At 46.6% G+C, this 20,361-nt stretch overlaps 1 protein-coding gene across 2 annotated transcripts; it reads right to left on the reverse strand.

Moving 5' to 3' along the window:
- Positions 1 to 3,068: 3,068 nt before the first annotated feature.
- LOC140407030 (uncharacterized) lies at positions 3,069 to 14,258 on the reverse strand. 2 transcript variants are annotated; one of them, XM_072494812.1, is made up of 2 exons: positions 14,121 to 14,258; positions 3,069 to 5,053 (listed from the first exon to the last, which is right to left on the reverse strand). In XM_072494812.1, exon 2 carries the CDS (start codon positions 4,693 to 4,695, stop codon positions 3,769 to 3,771), a length of 927 nt encoding a protein of 308 aa, XP_072350913.1. In that variant the 5' UTR covers positions 4,696 to 5,053; positions 14,121 to 14,258; the 3' UTR covers positions 3,069 to 3,768. The 2 variants fall into 2 exon arrangements, with proteins under 2 accessions (XP_072350913.1, XP_072350914.1); XM_072494813.1 differs by lacking the exon at positions 14,121 to 14,258 and adding an exon at positions 12,757 to 13,156.
- Between the last annotated feature and the right edge of the window lie 6,103 nt (positions 14,259 to 20,361).

Genomic DNA, 20,361 nt, shown 5'->3' on the forward strand with positions numbered 1-20,361 from the left:
GGTTGGATGTGGGACTGCTGGCAGACGAGGAAGTGTGCGGAAGGGTGCGGGGGTGCATCGAAAGGTATCTGGAGGCCAACGACAACGGGGAGGTGCAGGTGGGAGTAGTACGGGAGGCGCTGAAGGCGGTGGTCAGGAGAGAGTTAATCTCCATCAGGGCTCATAGGGAGAAGAGAGAGGGCAGGGAAAGGGAGAGGTTAGTGGGGGAGATCTTAAGAGTGGACAGGAGATATGCAGAGGCCCCTGATGAGGGACTACTCAGGGAGAGACGAAGTCTCCAGACGGAGTTCGACCTGTTGACCACAGGGAAGGCAGAGGCATAGTGGAGGAAAGCACAGGGGGCGATGTATGAGTATGGGGAGAAGGCGAGCCGGATTCTGGCACATCAGCTCCGTAAGATGGCAGCGAGGGAAATAGGTGGAGTCAAGGATGGAAAGGGAACTACGGTGCGGAGTGCGGTGAAAGTGAATGAGGCATTCAAGGCCTTCTACGAGGACCTGTATAGGTCCCAGCCCCCAGGGGGAAAAGAGGGGATGCGACGATTCTTGGACCAGCTGGGGTTCCCGAGGGTGGAGGAGCAGGAGGTGGCTGGTTTGGGGGCGCCAATTGGGATGGAGGAGCTGGTTAAAGGACTGGGGAGCATTCAGGCAGGGAAGGGACCGGATGGGTTCCCGGTGGAGTTCTATAGGAAGTATGTAGACCTGTTAGCCCCGTTGCTGGTAAGGACCTTCAATGAGGCAAGGGAGGGGGTGACCCTGCCCCCGACAATGTCGGAGGCGACGATCTCTTTGATCCTGAAGCGGGATAAGGACCCACTGCAATGCGGGTCGTATAGGCCGATCTCGCTCCTCAACGGAGGTGCTAAGTTGCTAGCAAAAATGTTGGCTACGAGGATTGAGGACTGTGTCCCGGGGGTGATTCACGAGGACCAGACGGGATTTGTAAAAGGCAGGCACTTAAATACCAATGTGCGGAGGCTCCTAAATGTGATAATGATGCCATCGGTGGAGGGAGAGGCGGAGATAGTGGCAGCTATGGACGCGGAGAACGCCTTTGACAGAGTAGAGTGGGAGTATCTCTGGGAAGTGCTGCGGAGGTTTGGGGCGGGGTTTATCAGTTGGGTTAAGCTCCTATGCAGAGCCCTGGTGGCGAGTGTGGTTACGAATTGGCGGAGGTCGGAGTATTTTCGGCTGTATCGAGGGACGAGGCAGGGGTGCCCCATGTCCCCCCTGTTGTTTGCATTAGCAATTGAACCTTTGGCCGTGGTATTAAGGGAGTCCATGAAATGGAGGGGGGTGGTTCGAGGGGGAGAGGAGCATCGAGTGTCGCTGTACGCAGACGACCTGTTGCTGTATGTGGCGGACCCAGTGGAGGGGATGGTGGAGGTCATGCAGATCCTAAGGGAGTTTGGGTACTTCTCGGGCTACAAGCTCAATGTAGGGAAGAGTGAGCTCTTTGTGGTGCATTCGGGGGATCAGGGAAGAGGGATAGACGACCTACCGTTGAGGAGGGCGGAAAGGAGCTTTCGATACTTGGGGATCCAGGTAGCTAGGAGCTGGGGGACCCTGCACAAACTTAATTTGACGCGGCTGGTGGAGCAGATGGAGGAGGACTTTAAACGGTGGGACATGTTGCCACTCTCGCTAGAGGGCAGGGTACAGTCGATTAAAATGGTGGTCCTCCCGAGGTTTCTTTTTGTATTCCAATGCCTTCCAATTGTGATCACCAAGGCCTTTTTTAAGAGGGTAGGCAGGAGGATTATTGGTTTTGTGGGGACGAGTAAGACCCCGAGGGTAAGGAGGGGGTTCCTGGAGCGTAGTAGAGATAGAGTAGGGCTGGCGTGGCCGAATCTGGGTGGCTACTACTGGGCAGCCAACGTGGCGATGATCCGTAAGTGGGCGATGGAGGGAGAGGGGGCGGCATGGAAGAGGCTGGAGATGGCGTCCTGCAAAGGAACGAGCCTGGGGGCGCTGGTGACGGCACCGCTGCCGCTCTCGCCGACAAGGTACACCACGAGTCCGGTGGTGGCGGCAACGCTAAAGATCAGGGGGCAGTGGAGATGGTACAGGGGTGCGATGGGAGCCTCGGTGTGGTCCCCGATCAGAGATAACCATCGGTTTGTCCCAAGAAGGATGGACGGGGGGTTTCAGAGCTGGCATCGGGCAGAGATTAGAAGAATGGGGGACCTGTTCATCGATGGGACGTTTGCGAGCTTATGGGCACCGGAGGAGAAGTTTGGACTACCCCCGGGAAATGCTTTCAGGTGCATGCAAGTGAGGGCGTTTGTGAGGCGGCAGGTGAGGGAATTCCCGCTGCTCCCGGCACAGGGGATTCAAGACAGGGTGATTTCGGGCATATGGGTCAGAGAAGGCAAGGTGTCGGCGATATACCAGGAGATGAAAGAAGAGGGGGAGGCTTTGGTAGAGGAGCTGAAGGGTAAATGGGAAGAGGAGCTGGGGGAGGAGATTGAGGAGGGTCTGTGGGCTGAAGCCCTAAGTAGGGTTAATTCCTCTTCCTCGTGTGCCAGGCTTAGCCTAATACAATTTAAGGTTGTTCACAGAGCGCACATGATGGGGGCGAGGCTGAGTAGGTTCTTTGGGGTGGAGGACAGTTGTGGGGGGGTGCTCAGGAAGCCCGGCGAATCATGTCCATATGTTTTGGTCGTGCCCGGCACTGGATGGGTTCTGGAGGGGAGTTGCGAGAACTATATCCAAGGTGGTGAAAGTCCAGGTCAAGCCAATTTGGGGGCTAGCATTATTTGGAGTAGCGGATGAGCCGGGAGTGCAGGAGGCGAAAGAGGCTGGCATTCTGGCCTTTGCGTCCCTGGTAGCCCGGCGGAGGATCTTGTTAGTGTGGAAAGATGCGAAGCCCCCCAGTGTGGAAGCCTGGATAAATTACAAGGCAGGGTTTATCAAGTTGGAGAGGATAAAGTTTGCCTTGAGAGGGTCTGCGCAGGGGTTCTACAGGCGGTGGCAACCGTTCCTAGACTATCTCGCGGAGCATTAGATGGAGTTCGGTCAGCAGCAGCAACCCGGGGGGGGGGGGGGGGGGGGGGGGGTTCTGGGGGGTATCTGAGCAAGAAAATACATAAAGGATCCGGAAAACTGATATGTACGGAAGGAATCCAATGTACAAGGTTCTGTATCATATTGACTTGCCATGTTTATGTCTTGCTATGCGAGCTTTCTTTTCTTTTTGTTACAGGGGGGGGGGTTTGTTTGTATGGTTGAAAATTTTGTTTATAAATTCTTAATAACATTTTTTTTTTAAAATTCCTGCTTGTATGCTGGGAGAAGGAGCACCGTCTTGTGGTCCGATTGCAGTCAGGGGATGGATCATCAGGCGCCCTTGATGTTTGTGTAGTAGTGGTCAAGGATGTTGGGGCCCCTGTTGGGACAGGAGATATGTTGGTGGAATTTTGGCAGTACACTCGAGGTTGGCCTGGTTGAAGTCCCCGACCACGATGAACAAGGCCTCCGGGTATTCTGCTTCATTGTTATTTATAGCGGTTACAATTCATCAAGCGGCGTCTTCACTTCCGCCTGGGGTGGGATGTAGACCGCCGTGATGATGGCAGAAGTGAACTCCGTGGAAGGTAGTATGGACGGCACTTCACAGTCGGGTATTCCAGGTCCGGGGAACAGTAGTTCGCCAGGGTCACCACGTCCGAGCACCAGGAGTTGGCGAGGAGACAAACACTTTCACCCACTCCAGGTTCAGTCCTGGATGTGATTAACAGCAGGAATAACAGCAGAATCTAACCCGACATCACTGGTGAACCCTTTGGTGTCTCAGCATGTTGGACGACAGAGTGAATCCCTCCCCACAGTGAGAGCAGGTGAATGGCTTCTTTCCAGTGTGAACTCGCTGGTGTCTCCGCAATGTGGATGATGTTTGAAACCTCTTTGTGCAGAGAGAGCAGCTGAACGGTCTCTCCTCAGTGTGAATGCGCTGGTGGGACATCAGTAGCCAAGAGCTTTTGAAACCCCTCCTGCAGTCAGAGCATTTAAAGGGCCTGCTCTTGGTGTGAGTGACATTGTGGCTACGCAGGCCGGATAATTGAGTGAATCCCTTATCACACACAGAGCAGGTGTACGGCCTCTCCCCCGTGTGAACTCGCTGGTGTCTCTGCAGGCTGGATAATTGAGTGAATCCCTTATCACACACAGTGCAGATGTACGGCCTCTCCCCGGTGTGAACTCGCTGGTGTGTCTGCAGGTGGTGTAACCGAGTGAATCCCATATCACACACAGTGCAGATGAATGGCCTCTCCCCGGTATGAACTCTTTCGTGTCTCCGCAGTCTGCCAATGTTAGTGAATCCCTTTTCACACTGAGAGCAGGTGAAAGGTCTCTCTCCAGTGTGAACTCGTTCGTGTCTCCGCAGTCTGCCAATGTCAATGAATCCCTTTTCACACTGAGAGCAGGTGAAAGGCCTCTCTCCAGTGTGAACTCGCTGGTGTGACTGCAGGTTGGATAACTGAGTGAATCCCTTCCCACAGTCAGAGCAGGTGAACGGTCTCTCCCCAGTGTGAACTCGTTCGTGTCTCCGTAGGCTGTAAAAGTCAGTGAATCCCTTTTCACAGTGAGAGCAGGTGAACGGCCTCTCTCCAGTGTGACTGCGTTGATGCGTTGCCAGCTCGTGTGGGGCTGTGAATCCCTTCCCACAATCCTCACATTTCCATGGTTTCTCCATGGTCCGGGTGATCTTGCGTCTCACCACGTTGGACGATCAGTTGAAGCCTCGTCCACACACAGAACACCTGTACAGTCTCTCCCTGCTGTGAATGGTGAAGTATTTTTTCAGGCTGTGTCACTGGTTAAAGCTCTTTCCACAGTCAGTGCTCTGTAACAGTCTCACACGGGTGTGTGTGTGTGTCTCAGTGCTTTTCCAGACACACTGATGTTTAAAATCTCTTGAAGCAGACAGAATCGCCAAACATATCTCCTTCTTGATTCAAAGGCCGATGATCCCAAGAATTGAGTGACTCAGTCAGTTCTTGACGTGATATTTAGTTTGAGATATCGGCCCAAACTCCTCTCGTTCGAACTGCCTGCAAACAAATTTGACAATAGTAATCATTGTCAGTACAGGATAGAAACTCAGAACAGACAATTCTAGTTTCTATCGAACATTCTTTCCTCTCTCTTTCAATGAAATGCTCCAAATTTCAATCCCACACACTCTCCCTCCATTCTCACTCTGCTGTATCTAATATTCACCCTCCCAATTCTCCTGAAGGTGCTGATTCAGGCTGATTGACAGATTCACGCTCACTGCTTCCTGTCCTGGACACAGAGACCTGAAAATATTCATGCAGGCTGCCACATAGATATATGTCGATATTACTGGATGGAAAACATGTGTAATATACAGACACTTACTTTCTCTCCCAATTTTCCTGAAGGTGCTGATCAACAAATCTAAACTCACTAAAATCTGTACAAGAACATAAGAACATAAGAACTAGAAGCAGTTGTAGGCCATCTGGCCCCTCGAGCCTGCTCCACCATTCAATGAGATCATGGCTGATCTTTTGTGGACTCAGCTCCACTTTCCGGCCCGAACACCATAACCCTTAATCCCTTTATTCTTCAAAAAACTATCTATCTTTATCTTAAAAACATTTAATGAAGGAGACTCTACTGCTTCACTGGGCAAGGAATTCCATAGATTAACAACCCTTTGGGTGAAGAAGTTCCTCCTAAACTCAGTCCTAAATCTACTTCCCCTTATTTTGAGGGTATGCCCCCTAGTTCTGCTTTCACCCGCCAGTGGAAACAACCTGCCCGCATCTATCCTATCTATTCCCTTCATAATTTTATATGTTTCTATAAGATTCCCCCCTCATCCTTCTAAATTCCAACGAGTACAGTCCCAGTCTACTCAACCTCTCCTCGTAATCCAACCCCTTCAGCTTTGGGATTAACCGAGTGAATCTCCTCTGCACGCCCTCCAGTGCCAGTACGTTCTTTCTCAAGTAAGGAGACCAAGACTCAACACAATACTCCAGGTGTGGTCTCACTAACACCTTATACAATTGCAGCAGAACCTCCCTAGTCTTAAACTCCATCCCTCTAGCAATGAAGGACAAAATTCCATTTGCCTTCTTAATCACCTGTTGCACCTGTAAACCAACTTTTTGCGACTCATGCACTAGCACACCCAGGTCTCTCTGCATAGCAGCATGTTTTAATATTTTATCATTTAAATAATAATCCCTTTTGCTTTTATTCCTACCAAAATGGATAACCTCACATTTGTCAACATTGTATTCCATCTGCCAGACCCTAGCCCATTAATTTAGCCTATCCAAATCACTCTGCAGACTTCCAGTATCCTCTGCACTTTTTGCTTTACCACTTATCTTAGTGTCGTCTGCAAACTTGGACACATTGCCCTTGGTCCCCAACTCCAAATTATCTATGTAAATTGTGAACAGTTGTGGGCCCAACACTGATCCCTGAGGGACACCACTAGTTACTGATTTCCAACCAGAGAACCACCCATTAATCCCCACTCTTTGCTTTCTATTCATTAACCAATCCTCTATCCATGCTTAATGCCATGCATCTTTATCTTATGCAGCAACCTTTTGTGTGGCACCTTGTCAAAGGCTTTCTGGAAATCCAGATATACCACATACATTGGCTCCCCGTTATCTACCGCACTGGTAAAGTCCTCAAAAAATTCCACGAAATTAGTTAGGCACGACCTGCCCTTTATGAACCCATGTTGCGTCTGCCCAATGGGACAATTTCCATCCAGATGCCTCGCTATTTCTTCCTTGATGATAGATTCCAGCATCTTCCCTACTACCGAAGTTAAGCTCACTGGCCTATAATTACCCGCTTTCTGCCTACGTCCTTTTTTAAACAGTGGTGTCACGTTTGCGAATTTCCAATCCGCCAGGACCACCCCAGAGTCTGGTGAATTTTGGTAAATTATCACTAGTGCATTTGCAATTTCCCTAGCCATCTCTTTTAGCACTCTGGGATGCATTCCATCAGGGCCAGTAGACTGGTCTACCTTTAGCCCCATTAGCTTGCCCATCACTACCTCCTTGGTGATAACAATCCTCTCAAGGTCCTCACCTGTCATAGCCTCATTTCCATCAGTCACTGGCATGTTATTTGTGTGTTCCACTGTGAAGACCGAACCAAAAAACCTGTTCAGTTCCTCAGCCATTTCCTCATCTCCCATTATTAAATCTCGCTTCTCATCATCGACAGGACCAATATTTACCTTAGCCACTCTTTTAATTTATATAAGAGTAGAGAATCTCCATATAAGTACATTTACTGATTAGAGATGGGGAAATTCTGAGGAAGAATTTTATTTAGTCATGGAGTGGTCATGACAGGGAACTCACTGCCCACAGGGGTTGTGGAAGTTATTGAGATGATTCATAATTTAAAATAAAATAGGATGGTCACTTGAAGAAAATAAACTTGCAGGGGAACAGGGATATCGAGGGGGAATGGGACTGACTGGATTGCTGTACAGAGAGTCAGCATTGACTTGAGTTCCCAAATGGATTCTGTCAGTGCTGTAATGACTGTATGACTGGAAATATATAATGTAGGTCCAGTACTATTTACAAAACTAGAAATAACAATACATGGATGTTATTACAGAACCATCAACAATATATATAATACATACCATATAACAACACGAGACATATCTCTGTCCGACATTAAATTTTTAAAAATTAATTTACGGGATGTGGACAATGCTGGTCAGGCCAGCATTTATTGCCCATCCGCAGTTGCCCTTCCGAAGTAGTGGTGAGCTGCCTTCTTGAACTGCTGCAGCCCTTGAGGTGTAGGTACATCCCCAGTGCTGGTTTTTTTTTTTATTTTTTATAATTGTTTTTTATAAATTTAAAGTACCCAATTCATTTTTTTTCCAAATAAGGGGCAATTTAGTGTGGCCAATCCACCTACCCTGCACATCTTTGGGTTGTGGGGGAGAAACCCACGCAAACACGGATTTGCGCAAGTGAAGGAGACACAGCCGGAGTGAGACATATCCAGAGTGGGAATTTGGAACTTGGTAATTTGGTGCAGTGAGGTAATTCGGTGCATAGTGGGAGAAGGTGCTTGTTCCCTATTGTTTTGTTCTCTCTCTTTCTTCTGGCCTGTAAATGTAAATCTGCAGGGAGAGAACCAGAGAGCATCTGAGACCCTGGGAAGGTCAGTAAGTGATTTTTATTCCTTTTAACTTTTATTACCTTTTCAAATTGTGTGTGTGGGGGCGAAACTGAAATGACATCACAGAAAGCTGTGACCTGATTGGCTGGTTGGGAATCTACACGAAATTTAAAAAATTAAGCATTGTTAAACTAATTAAACATAATTACTTAATTATAATTTGGAGGGGTATCTAAGCCAGAGATCGGAGAGTACTGTATTTAGCTTTCACATTTATAGTAGAAATCTAGTGCTAGGAAACATATAGTTAACAATAACTTTTTTCTTTAAAACTTTTAAATTTACTTTACTAATTAATTGACGCAATGTCAATTAGAGGGGTGCAGTGCTCTGACTGTGAATGTGGCAGGTCCGGGAGGCTTCTAGCATCCCGGATGGCTTCATCTGCAGAAAATGCACCCAACTGGAGCTCTCACAGGCCGCATGGTTCGGTTGGAGCATCAGTTGGATGCACTTAGGAGCATACAGGTGGCGGAAAGCGTCATAGATAGCAGTTATATAAATGTGGTCACACTCAAGGTGCAGGCAGAGAAATGGGTGACCACCAGAAAGGGTAGGCAGTCAGTGCAGGAATCCCCTGTGGTTGTCCCCCTCTCGAACAGGTATACCCCTTTGGATACTGTTGGGGGGGGGGGATAGCCTATCAGGGGGAAACAGCAGCAGCCAGAGCAGTGGCACCACGGCTGGCTCTGATGCTCAGAAGGGAGTGTCAAAGCGCAGAAGAGCAATACTCATAGGGGACTCTATAGTCAGGGGCAGATAGGTGCTTCTGTGGACGTGAAAGAGACTCCAGGATGGTATGTTGCCTCCCTGGTGTCAGGGTCCAGGGTGTCTCCGAACGGGTAGAGGGAATCCTGAAGGGGGAAGGCAAACAGGCAGAGGTCGTTGTACATATTGGTACTAACGACATAGGCAGGAAGGGGCATGAGGTCCTGCAGCAGGAGTTCAGGGAGCTGGGCAAAAGTTAAAAGACAGGACCTCTAGGGTTGTAATCTCGGGATTACTCCCTGTGCCACGTGTCAGTGAAGCTAGAAATAGGAAGATAGAGCAGCTAAACACGTGGATAAACAGCTGGCGTAGGAGGGATGGTTTCCGTTATCTGGACCACTGGGAGTTCATTCGGGGTCGGTGTGACCTGTATAAGAAGGACGGGTTGCATCTAAACTGGAGAGGCATAAATATCCTGGCCACAAGGTTTGCCAGTGTCGCACGGGAGGGTTTAAACTAGTATGGCAGGGGGGTGGGCACGGGAGCAATAGGTCAGAAGGTGAGAGCATTGAGGGAGAACTAGGGAATAGGGCCAGTGTGGCTCTGAGGCAGAGCAGACAGGGAGAAGTTGCTGAACACAGTGGTGGCCTGAAGTGCATATGTTTTAATGCAAGAAGTATTACGGGTAAGGCAGATGAACTTAGACTTGGATTAATACTTGGAACTATGATGTTGTTGCCATTACAGAGACCTGGTTGAGGGAAGGGCAGGATTGGCAGCTAAGCATTCCAGGATTTAGATGTTTCAGGCGGGATAGAGGGGGATGTAAAAGGAGTTGCGCTACTGGTGAGGGAGAATATCACAGCTGTACTACGGGAGGACATCTCAGAGGGCAGTGAGGCTATATGGGTAGAGATCAGGAATAAAAAGGGTACAGTCACAATGTTGGGGGTTTACTACAGGCCTCCCAACAGCCAGTGGGAGATAGAGGAGCAGAGAGGTAGACAGATTTTGGAAAAGAGTAAAAACAACAGGGTTGTTGTGATGGGAGACTTTAACTTCCCCAAAATTGACTGGGACTCACTTAGTTCCAGGGGCTTAGACGGGGCAGAGTTTGTAAGGAGCATCCAGGAGGGCTTCTTAAAAGAATATGTAGACAGTCCAACTAGGGAAGGGGCTGTACTGGACCTGGTATTGGGGAATGAGCCCGGCCAGGTGGTAGAAGTTTCAGTAGCGGAGCATTTTGGGAACAGTGACCACAATTCAGTAAGTTTTAAAGTGCTGGTGGACAAGGATAAGAGTGGTCCTAGGGTGAATGTGCTAAATTGGGGGAAGACTAATTATAACAATATTAAGCGGGAACTGAAGAACCTCGATTGGGGGCGGATGTTTGAGGGTAAATCAACATCTGACATGTGGGAGGCTTTCAAGTGTCAGTTGAAAGGAATTCAGGACCGGCATGTTCCTGTGAGGAAGGAGGATAAATACAGCAATTTTCGGGAACCTTGGTTGACGAGAGATATTGTAGGCCTCGGCAAAAAGAAAAAGGAGGCATTTGTCAGGGCTAAAAGGCTGGGAACAGACGAAGCCTGTGTGGAATATAAGGAAAGTAGGATGGAACTTAAGCAAGGAGTCAGGAGGGCTAGAAGGGGTCACGAAAAGTCATTGGCAAATAGGGTTAAGGAAAATCGCAAGACTTTTTACAAGTACAAAAAAAGCAAGAGGGTAGCCATGGAAAGGGTTGGCCCACTGAAGGATAGGCAAGGGAATCTATGTGTGGAGCCAGAGGAAATGGGCGAGGTACTAAATTAATACTTTGCATCAGTATTCACCAAAGAGAAGGAATTGGTGGATGTTGAGTCTGGAGAAGGGTGTGTAGATAGCCTGGGTCACATTGAGATCCAAAAAGACGAGGTGTTGGGCATCTTGAAAAATATTAAGGTAGATAAGTCCCCAGGGCCTGATGGGATCAACCGCAGAATACTGAAGGAGGTTAGAGAGGAAATTGCTGAGGCCTTGACAGAAATCTTTGGATCCTCACTGTCTTCAGGTGATGTCCCGGAGGACTGGAGAATAGCCAATGTTGTTCCTTTGTTTAAGAAGGGTAGCAAGGATAATCCAGAGAACTACAGGCCAGTGAGCCTCATGTCAGTGGTAGGGAAATTACTGGAGAGAATTCTTCGAGACAGGATCTACTCCCGTTTGGAAGCAAATGGATGTATTAGTGAGAGGCAGCATGGTTTTGTGAAAGGGAGGTCGTGTCTCACTAACTTGATCGAGTTTTTCGAAGAGGTCACAAAGATGATTGATGCAGGTAAGGCAGTGGATGTTGTCTATATGGACTTCAGTAAGGCCTTTGACAAGGTCCCTCATGGTAGACTCATACAAAAGGTGAAGTCACACGGGATCGGGGGTGAGCTGGCAAGGTGGATACAGAACTGGCTAGGTCATAGAAGGCAGAGAGTAGCAATGGAAGGATGCTTTTCTAATTGGAGGGCTGTGACTAGTGGTGTTCATCAGGGATCAGTGCTGGGACCTTTGCTGTTTGTAGTATATGTAAATGATTTTGAGGAAAATGTAACTGGTCTGATTAGTACGTTTGCAGACGACACAAAGGTTGGTGAAATTGCGGATAGCGATGAGGACTGTCAGAGGATACAGTAGGATTTAGATTGTTTGGAGACTTGGGCGGAGAGATGGCAGATGGAGTTTAATCCGGACAAATGTGAGGTAATGCATTTTGGAAGGTCTAATGCAGGTAGGGAATATACAGTGAATGGTAGAACCCTCAAGAGTATTGAAAGTCAGAGAGATCTAGGTGTACAGGTCCACAGGTCACTGAAAGGGGCAACACAGGTGGAGAAGGTAGTCAAGGAGGCATACGGCATACTTGCCTTCATTGGCCGGGGCATTGAGTATAAGAATTGGCAAGTCATGTTGCAGCTGTATAGAACCTTAGTTAGGCCACACTTGGAGTATAGTGTTCAATTCTGGTCGCCACACTACCAGAAGGATGTGGAGGCTTTAGAGAGGGTGCAGAAGAGATTTACCAGAATGTTGACTGGTATGGAGGGCATTACCTATGAGGAGCGGTTGAATAAACTCGGTTTGTTCTCACTGGAACGACGGAGGTTGCGGGGCGACCTGATAGAGGTCTACAAAATTATGAGGGGCATAGACAGAGTGGATAGTCAGAGGCTTTTCCCCAGGGTAGAGGGTCAATTACTAGGGGGCATAGGTTTAAGGTGTGAGGGGCAAGGTTTAGAGTAGATGTACGAGGCAAGCTTTTTTTACACAGAGGGTAGTGGGTGCCTGGGATTCGCTGCCGGAGGAGGTGGTGGAAGCAGGGACGATAGTGAGATTTAAGGGGCATCTTGACAAATACATGAATAGGATGGGAATAGAGAGATACGGACCAAGGAAGTAGAAGATTCTAGTTTAGTCGGGCAGCATGGTCGGCACAGGCTTGGAGGGCCGAAGGGCCTATTCCTGTGCTGTACTTTTCTTTGTTCTTGTTCTTTGAGAGTGTGCAAACTACACACGGACAGTGACCCAGAGCCGGGATCGAACCTGGAACCTCGGCGCCGTGAGGCAGCAGCGCTAACCACTGCTCCACCATGCTGCCCTACATCCCTGTGCTGTTAGGGAGGGAATTCCAGGATGTTGCCCCAGGGACAGTGAAGGAACGGCAATATATTCCCAAGTCAGGGTGGTGTGTAACTTGGAAACGAACCTCCAGGTGATGAAGTCCAGGTATCTGCTGCTCTTGTCCTTCTAGATGGTAGTGGTTGTGGGTTTGCAAGGTGCTGTCTGAGGAACCTTTATGAGTTACTGCAGTATATCTTGTAGATGGTATACACAGCTGCTACTGTTTGTCGGTGGTGGACGGTTTGAATGTTTGTGGAAGGCGACGCAATCAATCAGGCGGCTTTGTCCTGGATAGTGTTGAGCTTCTGGAGTGTTGTTGGAGCTGCACTCATCCAGCAAAGTGGAGCGTATTCCATTACACTCCTGACTTGTGCTTGTAGATGTCTGGTAGACAAGCTTTGGGCATCAGGTGGTGTGTTACTCACCGTAGGATTCCCAGCCTTTGACCTGCCCTGGGAGCTACAGTATTAATACGACTAGTCCAGTTCAGTTTTTGATCAATGGTAACCCCCAGGATGTTGGTTGTGTGGGATTCAGCAATGAAAATGCCACTCAATGCCAAGGGGTGGTGGTTAGATCCTCTCTTGTAGGAGATGATCATTGCCTGGCACTTGTGTAGCACGAATGTACCTTGCCACTTATTAGGCCAAGCTTGGATATTGTCCAGGTCTTACTGAATTTGGACATGGACTGCTTCATTATCTGAGGAGTTGAGAATGGTGCTGAACATTGTGCAGTCATCGACAAACATCACCGTGCAGTCATCGACAAACATCATCACTTTTCACCTTATGATGGAAGGGAGGTCATTGATGAAGCAGCTGAAGATGGTTGGGCCGAGAAAACGGTCCTGAGCAACTCCTACAGTGAAGTCCTGGAGCTGAGATGATTGACCTCCAATCACCACAACTATCTTCCTTTGTACCAGGTATGACTCCAACCCGTGAAGAATTATCCCCTGATTCCCATTGACTCCAGTTTAGCTGGGGCTCCTTGATGCCATACTCGGTCAAATGCTGCCTTGATGTCAAGGGGAGTCACTCTCACCTCACTTCTGGCATTCAGCTCTTTCGTCCAAGTTTGAACCAAGGCTGTAATGAGGTCAGGAGCTGAGTGACCCTGCGGAACCCAAACTGAGCGTCCAGGAGCAGGTTATTGCAGAATAAGTGCCACTTAATAGTAACTTTGATGACTCCTTCCATCACTTTGCTGATGATAGACAGTAGACCCACAGAGAAGTAATTGGCTGAGTTGGATTTGCCCTGCTTACTGTCCCCTTAAATGTCAGCCATCTCCTGGGGAAATCAGCCCTTTAATTGTGAACATTAGGAAAGAGACCATCCTTTTAGCCAGACAAATAAATGTGTCAAGCTGAGGGAGCAAAGGATGTCAATGTCTTTGAGAGAGAGAGAGACCTGGGCCAAGCTTTGCAGAGTCTGCACCCTCCCTGGATTCACTTCCTTCCCCTTCAGTTGCTGCAAGTGACCAATTGAAGGTGAGAATGAGAAAAGAAATGGAAAGGGGGAGAAAAGAAAGTGTTTTACTCACAGGTGTTGGAGACAGGAGGATGTGTGCGGCTCAAGCTCATTCAGGGTTGGAGGAACAACAGCTTTGCTCGGCAGAAACCTCCATGTCCAGCTTCCGCATTGAGACAATGGGGGAGCTCTGATTGGCGGAGAAACAGAGTCCTTCCGGTCCTCCTATCTTCCCATTGGGCACAAGTCAGCGGTAAAATCAGCGGGATTGAGCTCGCCCTGCACATGCGCAGATTTCCCTCTCCCCGAGACATGCGCAGTCCTGGATTGGGGGAGGGGCTTCTCGCTCTGGCCGGAGCTGTCAGCTGGTTGCCTGGAAACCGTCTCGACGATGCGCTGGGGGAAGAGGGAACAGACGGCTGGGGTGGGGGGTCGGCACCCGGGGTGGTGGCCGCGCGCCGGGCTTGTGCGCTCAAATGCAGTGACGCCACTGCGGAACGGATTTATTCCAATTGGCTGGTTTAGAGGACGAGCTCCTTTGTGATGTCATAATGTGGAGGTTCGACAATGAATGTCAGACGAAAACTTCCTCCTCTGGGCAACATCTGGGAGCTAATCAATGTCTCCCCCTTTCATAAGTTATAAGATATAGGAGCAGAATTAGGCCATTTGGCCCAACCAGTTTGCTCTGCCATTCTATCATGGCTGTGCTCATCCTGGCTTTAATTCCACCGTACTGCCAGTTCTCCATTACCCTTCAACCCATTAAAAATCTGTCTTCTCTAAATCTGGATTTAGCCCTTTACATAAATTGCGTGAGGTTGAGGGGAGACCTGATAGAGGTATACAAAATTATGAGGGGCATAGACAGAGTGGATAGTCAGAGGCTTTTCCCCAGGGTAGAGGGGTCAATTACTAGGGGGCATAGGTTTAAGGTGAGAGGGGCAAGGTTTAGAGTAGATGTACGAGGCAAGTTTTTTACGCAGAGGGTAGTGGGTGCCTGGAACTCGCTACCGGAGGAGGTAGTGGAAGCAGGGACGATAGGGACATTTAAGGGGCATCTTGACAAATATATGAATAGGATGGGAATAGAAGGATACGGACCCAGGAAGTGTAGAAGATTGTAGTTTAGTCGGGCAGCATGGTCGGCACGGGCTTGGAGGGCCGAAGGGCCTGGTCCTGTGCTGTACATTTCTTTGTTCATGGAAGTTTGCCAACTGGAGCGTTATTCTCAGTTAAATTCAGCCCTCAGCTCCATCGCTGTCTGTCATTGGCATGAGCAACAGAGAGACAGAAAGGTGCCCGAGGCTCAAATGGGAAGTCAAACCTTGTGACTCGAAACCAACACCTCAACATTTGTCAGTCAAATCCATGTTATTTATACTGGGGTTTTTATTATTACATTTAGGCACTGGAGGCAAAGGATGGGGGCTTTAAAGGGTAGCTTTCACTTTCTAACTTTGTATTGTCTATAGTATCAGCCGTGGCTAAGTGGGCAGTTTTCTCACCTCTGAGTCAGAAGGCTGTAGATTCAAGTCCCAGTTCAGGGACTGGAGGACAAAAATTACATCCAACATTCCTCCTCGCAGCACTGAGGGAGTGCTGCACTGTCAGAACAGCCTTCTTTCAAATAAGATGTTCAACTGAGGCCCTGTCTATCCCTATCAGATGGATGTTAGCGATCCCACGGGCACTATTTTGAAGAAGAGCAGGGGAGTTACCCCAGTGTCCTGGTCAATATTTATCCCTCAATCAACATCACTAAAAACAGATCACCTGCTCATTATCACATTGCTGTGTGTGGGATCTTGCTGTGTGTAAATTGATTGCCACGATTCCTACATTACAAAAAGTGATGACACTTCAAAGTACTTAATTGGCTGTGAAGCACTTTGGGACGCCCTATGGTTGTGAAAGGTGCTATAGAAATGCAATGTTTTTAATTGAAGATACTGATCTTGTTATCGAGAACATAATTAATTTCAGTCACCCCCAACTTACCATTTAATAAATTCACTTTAGTTTGGACAGCATTTAAATCAATTAAGACAAAGGCAGAATTTTCTGGATAGTAAATACAAAAATAAGTTTATGAAAAGAAAAAGGTTCACTGAACTTTAAGGCATTGACTTTTCCAACTTCATGTGGGGGATCAGTCTGTAGAAGAGTAACCCTCTCTGGCTCCTTTGACAGTAATTCTTGTGGAATTCAACCTCGGAAGTCTGGCTCCTTCTTTGACAGTAATTTCCTTGGAACTCGGCCTCAGGAGTCTTCAGTACTTGGCCAGCAAGGAAGGCGTTCAGAACCTCTACTTTTATCACCAAAGTGACCATTACCTCATAACATGACAATTGGTCAATTTGGTCACTAGATTAATTGAATTGGATCCCCAATTACTGACACCACCTTCTCTCATTAACTTAGGCAGAAATACAATAGAACTGTTTCATACTGTCCTTTTATCTGCTTCTATAGAATCCCTTATTTTACAATATCATATGATGAGGTTAATCTGACCTTGAAGGTCTCTCTTGCCAGTACTTTTACCTTCATTACACATTCCTTTTTAAAAAATTTATAAATTTAAACTACCCAACTATTTTTCTCCAATTAAGGGCAATTTTGCGTGGCCAATCCACCTATCCTGCACAATCTTTTTGGACTGTGGGGGTGTGACCCACGCAGACGCGGGGAGAATGTGTAAACTCCACATGGACAGTGACCCTGGGCCGGGATCTAACCCGTTCTCGGCACCGTGAGGCAGCAGTGCTAACCACTGCACCACCATGCAGCCCAAAACATTCTTTACATATACAGCAATTAAGCTTTTTAAGAAATTTAGAGTACCCAATTCATTTTTTTCCAACAAAGGGGCAATTTAGCGTGGCCAATCCACCTACCCTGCACATCTTTGAGTTGTGGGGGCGAAACCCATGCGAACACAGGGAGAATGTGCAAACTCCACACGGACAGTGATCCAGAGCTTGGATCGAACCTGGGACCTTGGCATTGTGAGGCAGCAGTGCTAACCGCTGTGCTACTCTGCTGCCCTGCTTTTGCATTTTTACAGCAAATAAAAATCAGTCTTTTACGAGAACTGCTGATTCATTATTGATTCATTCATTGTAACTGAATTAAGGATCAATCATCTGTTACTGATTGGTGGCTAAATAAAACAGTAATCTTTAATTAATATATTTGGTCACTCCAAGGTACACTGATTCAAAAAGACAGTTTGTGAAAGACAATAGCTTTATTTCTTACTCATCTTGATTGGATTCAACAAATAGCCTTGTGGTTGAGCCAGACATTGGCACAATTTAATGTTCTCTTTCTTGTCAAAATTATTGAAGAATTTATTTATTTCAACAATTAATGCTCACTCAGCAGCGTCGAAGCATTCACGTTTATACAGTATTTATTTCTGAAATAAAGATCTCGTCACACGTTAGAGTTTAACATGGCTTCTGTAGAAACCAACTATTTTCTAATACACCTGATAGTTAAAAGATAGCTATTTAACGTTAATATTAAGCCCCAGTTTTAAATACCCATTTTAAATTAAGGATTTCAACACTCATAACCTCAGGTCATCTCAAAACATATAGCTTCAACAGAACAGAGACACAAAACAGCACGACACAGCATAATTCCATTATAGATCAAAACAGCACTTTTACTGAGCTCCATTGTTCTAACAAATACATTTGTAAGACAGTGTGACATTAAAACACAAGTCGTACCAGATATCATTCCAGGGACAGGGCAGGCACTAGTGTCCACAATGTGCAAAATAGCAAAGTCAGCAGATGTCTGACACTCGTGTCCACAATGTGCAAAATAGCAAAGTCAGCAGAAGTCGGACACTAGTGTCCACAATGTGCAAAATAGCAAAGTCAGCAGAAGTCTGACACTAGTGTCCACAATGTGCAAAATAGCGAGGGCAGCACGGTAGCATTGCGGACAGCACAATTGCTTCAGAGCTCCAGAGTCCCAGGTTCGATTCCGGCTTGGGTCACTGTCTGTGCGGAGTCTGCACATCCTCCCCGGTGTGCGTGGGTTTCCTCCGGGTGCTCCGGTTTCCTTCCACAGTCCAAAGATGTGCAGGTTAGGTGGATTGGCCATGATAAAATGCCCTTAGTGTCCAAAATTGCCCTTAGTGTTGGGTGGGGTTTCTGGGTTATGGGGATAGGGTGGAGGTGTTGACCTTGGGTTGGGTGCTCTTTCCAAGAGCCGGTGCAGACTCGATGGGCCGAATGGCCTCCTTCTGCACTGTAAATTCTATTATTCTAAGTCTAGTTTAAACTGGTTGTGATAATAGCACAGAATCGCATTCCATAACATACACAAGTATTCAGATATGAAACATTTAAAGCTAATGTTGCACATTGAAGATTGACAGCTAATCGTCAAATCAAACTCATTTGATTCTAACCTAAACCAATTGGGATTACATAGGGGTGTAGATGGCTAAAGACTGATATGATTTTGTATAACCGTGCGGGTCCGTATGGCCATCTTTATTCATGAATCATCTATACTTTGATCGAAATTATTCGCTGTCTCTATACTTTCACTTTTCCACTCTAACTGTTGAAGTAAATGCAAACTGATTTGCCGTAAGCAAGAAACCATTTCTGTATTATTTCAAAGTTAAATTGTGTACAAGTTGCTTCTTTTTAAGTCCTTTTTGCTAGCCGGACGTATTAGAGAATAAGATTTAAGTGGTTCTCAATTGTAAACAAATAGAGGCAATAAACGATTCTTGTTTGCACCCAATAAATTTTAACTCAAATTTCTACTGAGTTTTAGTGTCGCAAGTGCCACTAAATCCACATGGTAGGTCTCTACAACTGGCGTCGTTTGGCAAAAGGGGAGGAGCCAGCCAGGATGAAATCAGAAAACTGAAGAAAGACCAGAAGGATGGAAGACCCAAAGAAAAATGGCTAGACTGCGGTAAGAAATATCTTTTTCACCCATTAAAAGTCTTAAAGCCGCCTCAAGCAGTGCTTCGACCCCTAGAAAGGACCTTTTTATAGACTGTGTTAATTCAATCGGGTGCTGGTCGTTGAAACTAAAATAAAACAGGACTGAAAGAATAGTCGGGCTAGTGGACACAGATACACAAACATAGTTGGCGACCAAAAAGTAAGGCTGAGTTTATGGCAGACATGACTCCTAAAATAGATTCAGGACCTTCAAATGGTAGAGAACAAGTTCCCACAATGTCCAAGGGAGGTTGCGCTGTACCGGATGTCTCTATTGACGATATATTGGGTGATCTTAGATCTTTGATTTGTCGATAATATGGACTGTCTGAAGTTGCAAGAAAGATTGAATCAAAATATGATATCCCCATAGGACAGTGGTCCCTTGATAATATCGAGAAGGCATGGGGAAAAACCACACGTTTAAATGGAGGAAAACGTATGAAATGGTCTTTTGCAGTAATGGCACAACTCCAAAAACATCAAGAGACAATCGCAAAAGCTAAATTCGATCATGACCTTAAGTTCACTAAAGACCAACTAGCAGCAGTTGTTGAAGAATTATGCGATGCAAAATCTAAACTTGAACAATGTGATCAGATTAAAACATTATTGGAAAATGAAACCTTTAAAGTTCAACAACAATCATTTCAAATTGATGAACTCCAAAAGAAAGATACTGACTCAGAATCCAAACTTCAACAGTTAATATCAGAAAATGATGGTCTTAAAAGTCAAAATTGCCAGTTATTTGAGGAAAAATGTATGTTGGAAAATGACAAGGACACCATGAAATGTCAGAACAAATTACTGACAGACAAATTAACAGCTCAAAAGCCTTCAAATCTGTCTTTAATAAATCAGCTGAACTCTCCAAAGCAAACAGCGACACCAACGGGAAGAGTTGAAATGATTTTAACTAAGGCCCAAGATATACCAGTGATATCTAAACCAAATCCTATATTATTGCAAGCTGCTACTGACATGAAAACAATGAATACACTGATCGAAGTTCCACAGGGGGAGTCTGGCAAAATGAACTATCTGTCAAGGACACTTTTACCACATAACAAACCTAATTCTTACTCTTGAGACCAACCACAAAATGCTGCTGGCACCAATCCAAAAGCTTCTCATGGCAGCTTTAATAGACTGTGAGATTTTTAAACAAGAAAAGCCTATTCGGTTAAGCAACGAGCCTCATGGCAAACAAAGTGTAATACAACTTAACCCATTAAGCACCAAACAACTTGGAGTTGAAGTGATAAAGACAACAACCTAGGTTGTAAACCATTTAAAAGATCTATCAAAAACCCATTTTGTCAC

Source organism: Scyliorhinus torazame, unplaced genomic scaffold, assembly GCF_047496885.1.
Source record: "Scyliorhinus torazame isolate Kashiwa2021f unplaced genomic scaffold, sScyTor2.1 scaffold_1118, whole genome shotgun sequence".
Taxonomy (NCBI): domain Eukaryota; kingdom Metazoa; phylum Chordata; class Chondrichthyes; order Carcharhiniformes; family Scyliorhinidae; genus Scyliorhinus; species Scyliorhinus torazame.

Excerpts from the sequence above, each read along its gene's own strand:
- LOC140407030 (XM_072494812.1), bottom strand. The coding sequence starts at position 4,695 with ATGGAGAAACCATGGAAATGTGAGGATTGTGGGAAGGGATTCACAGCC.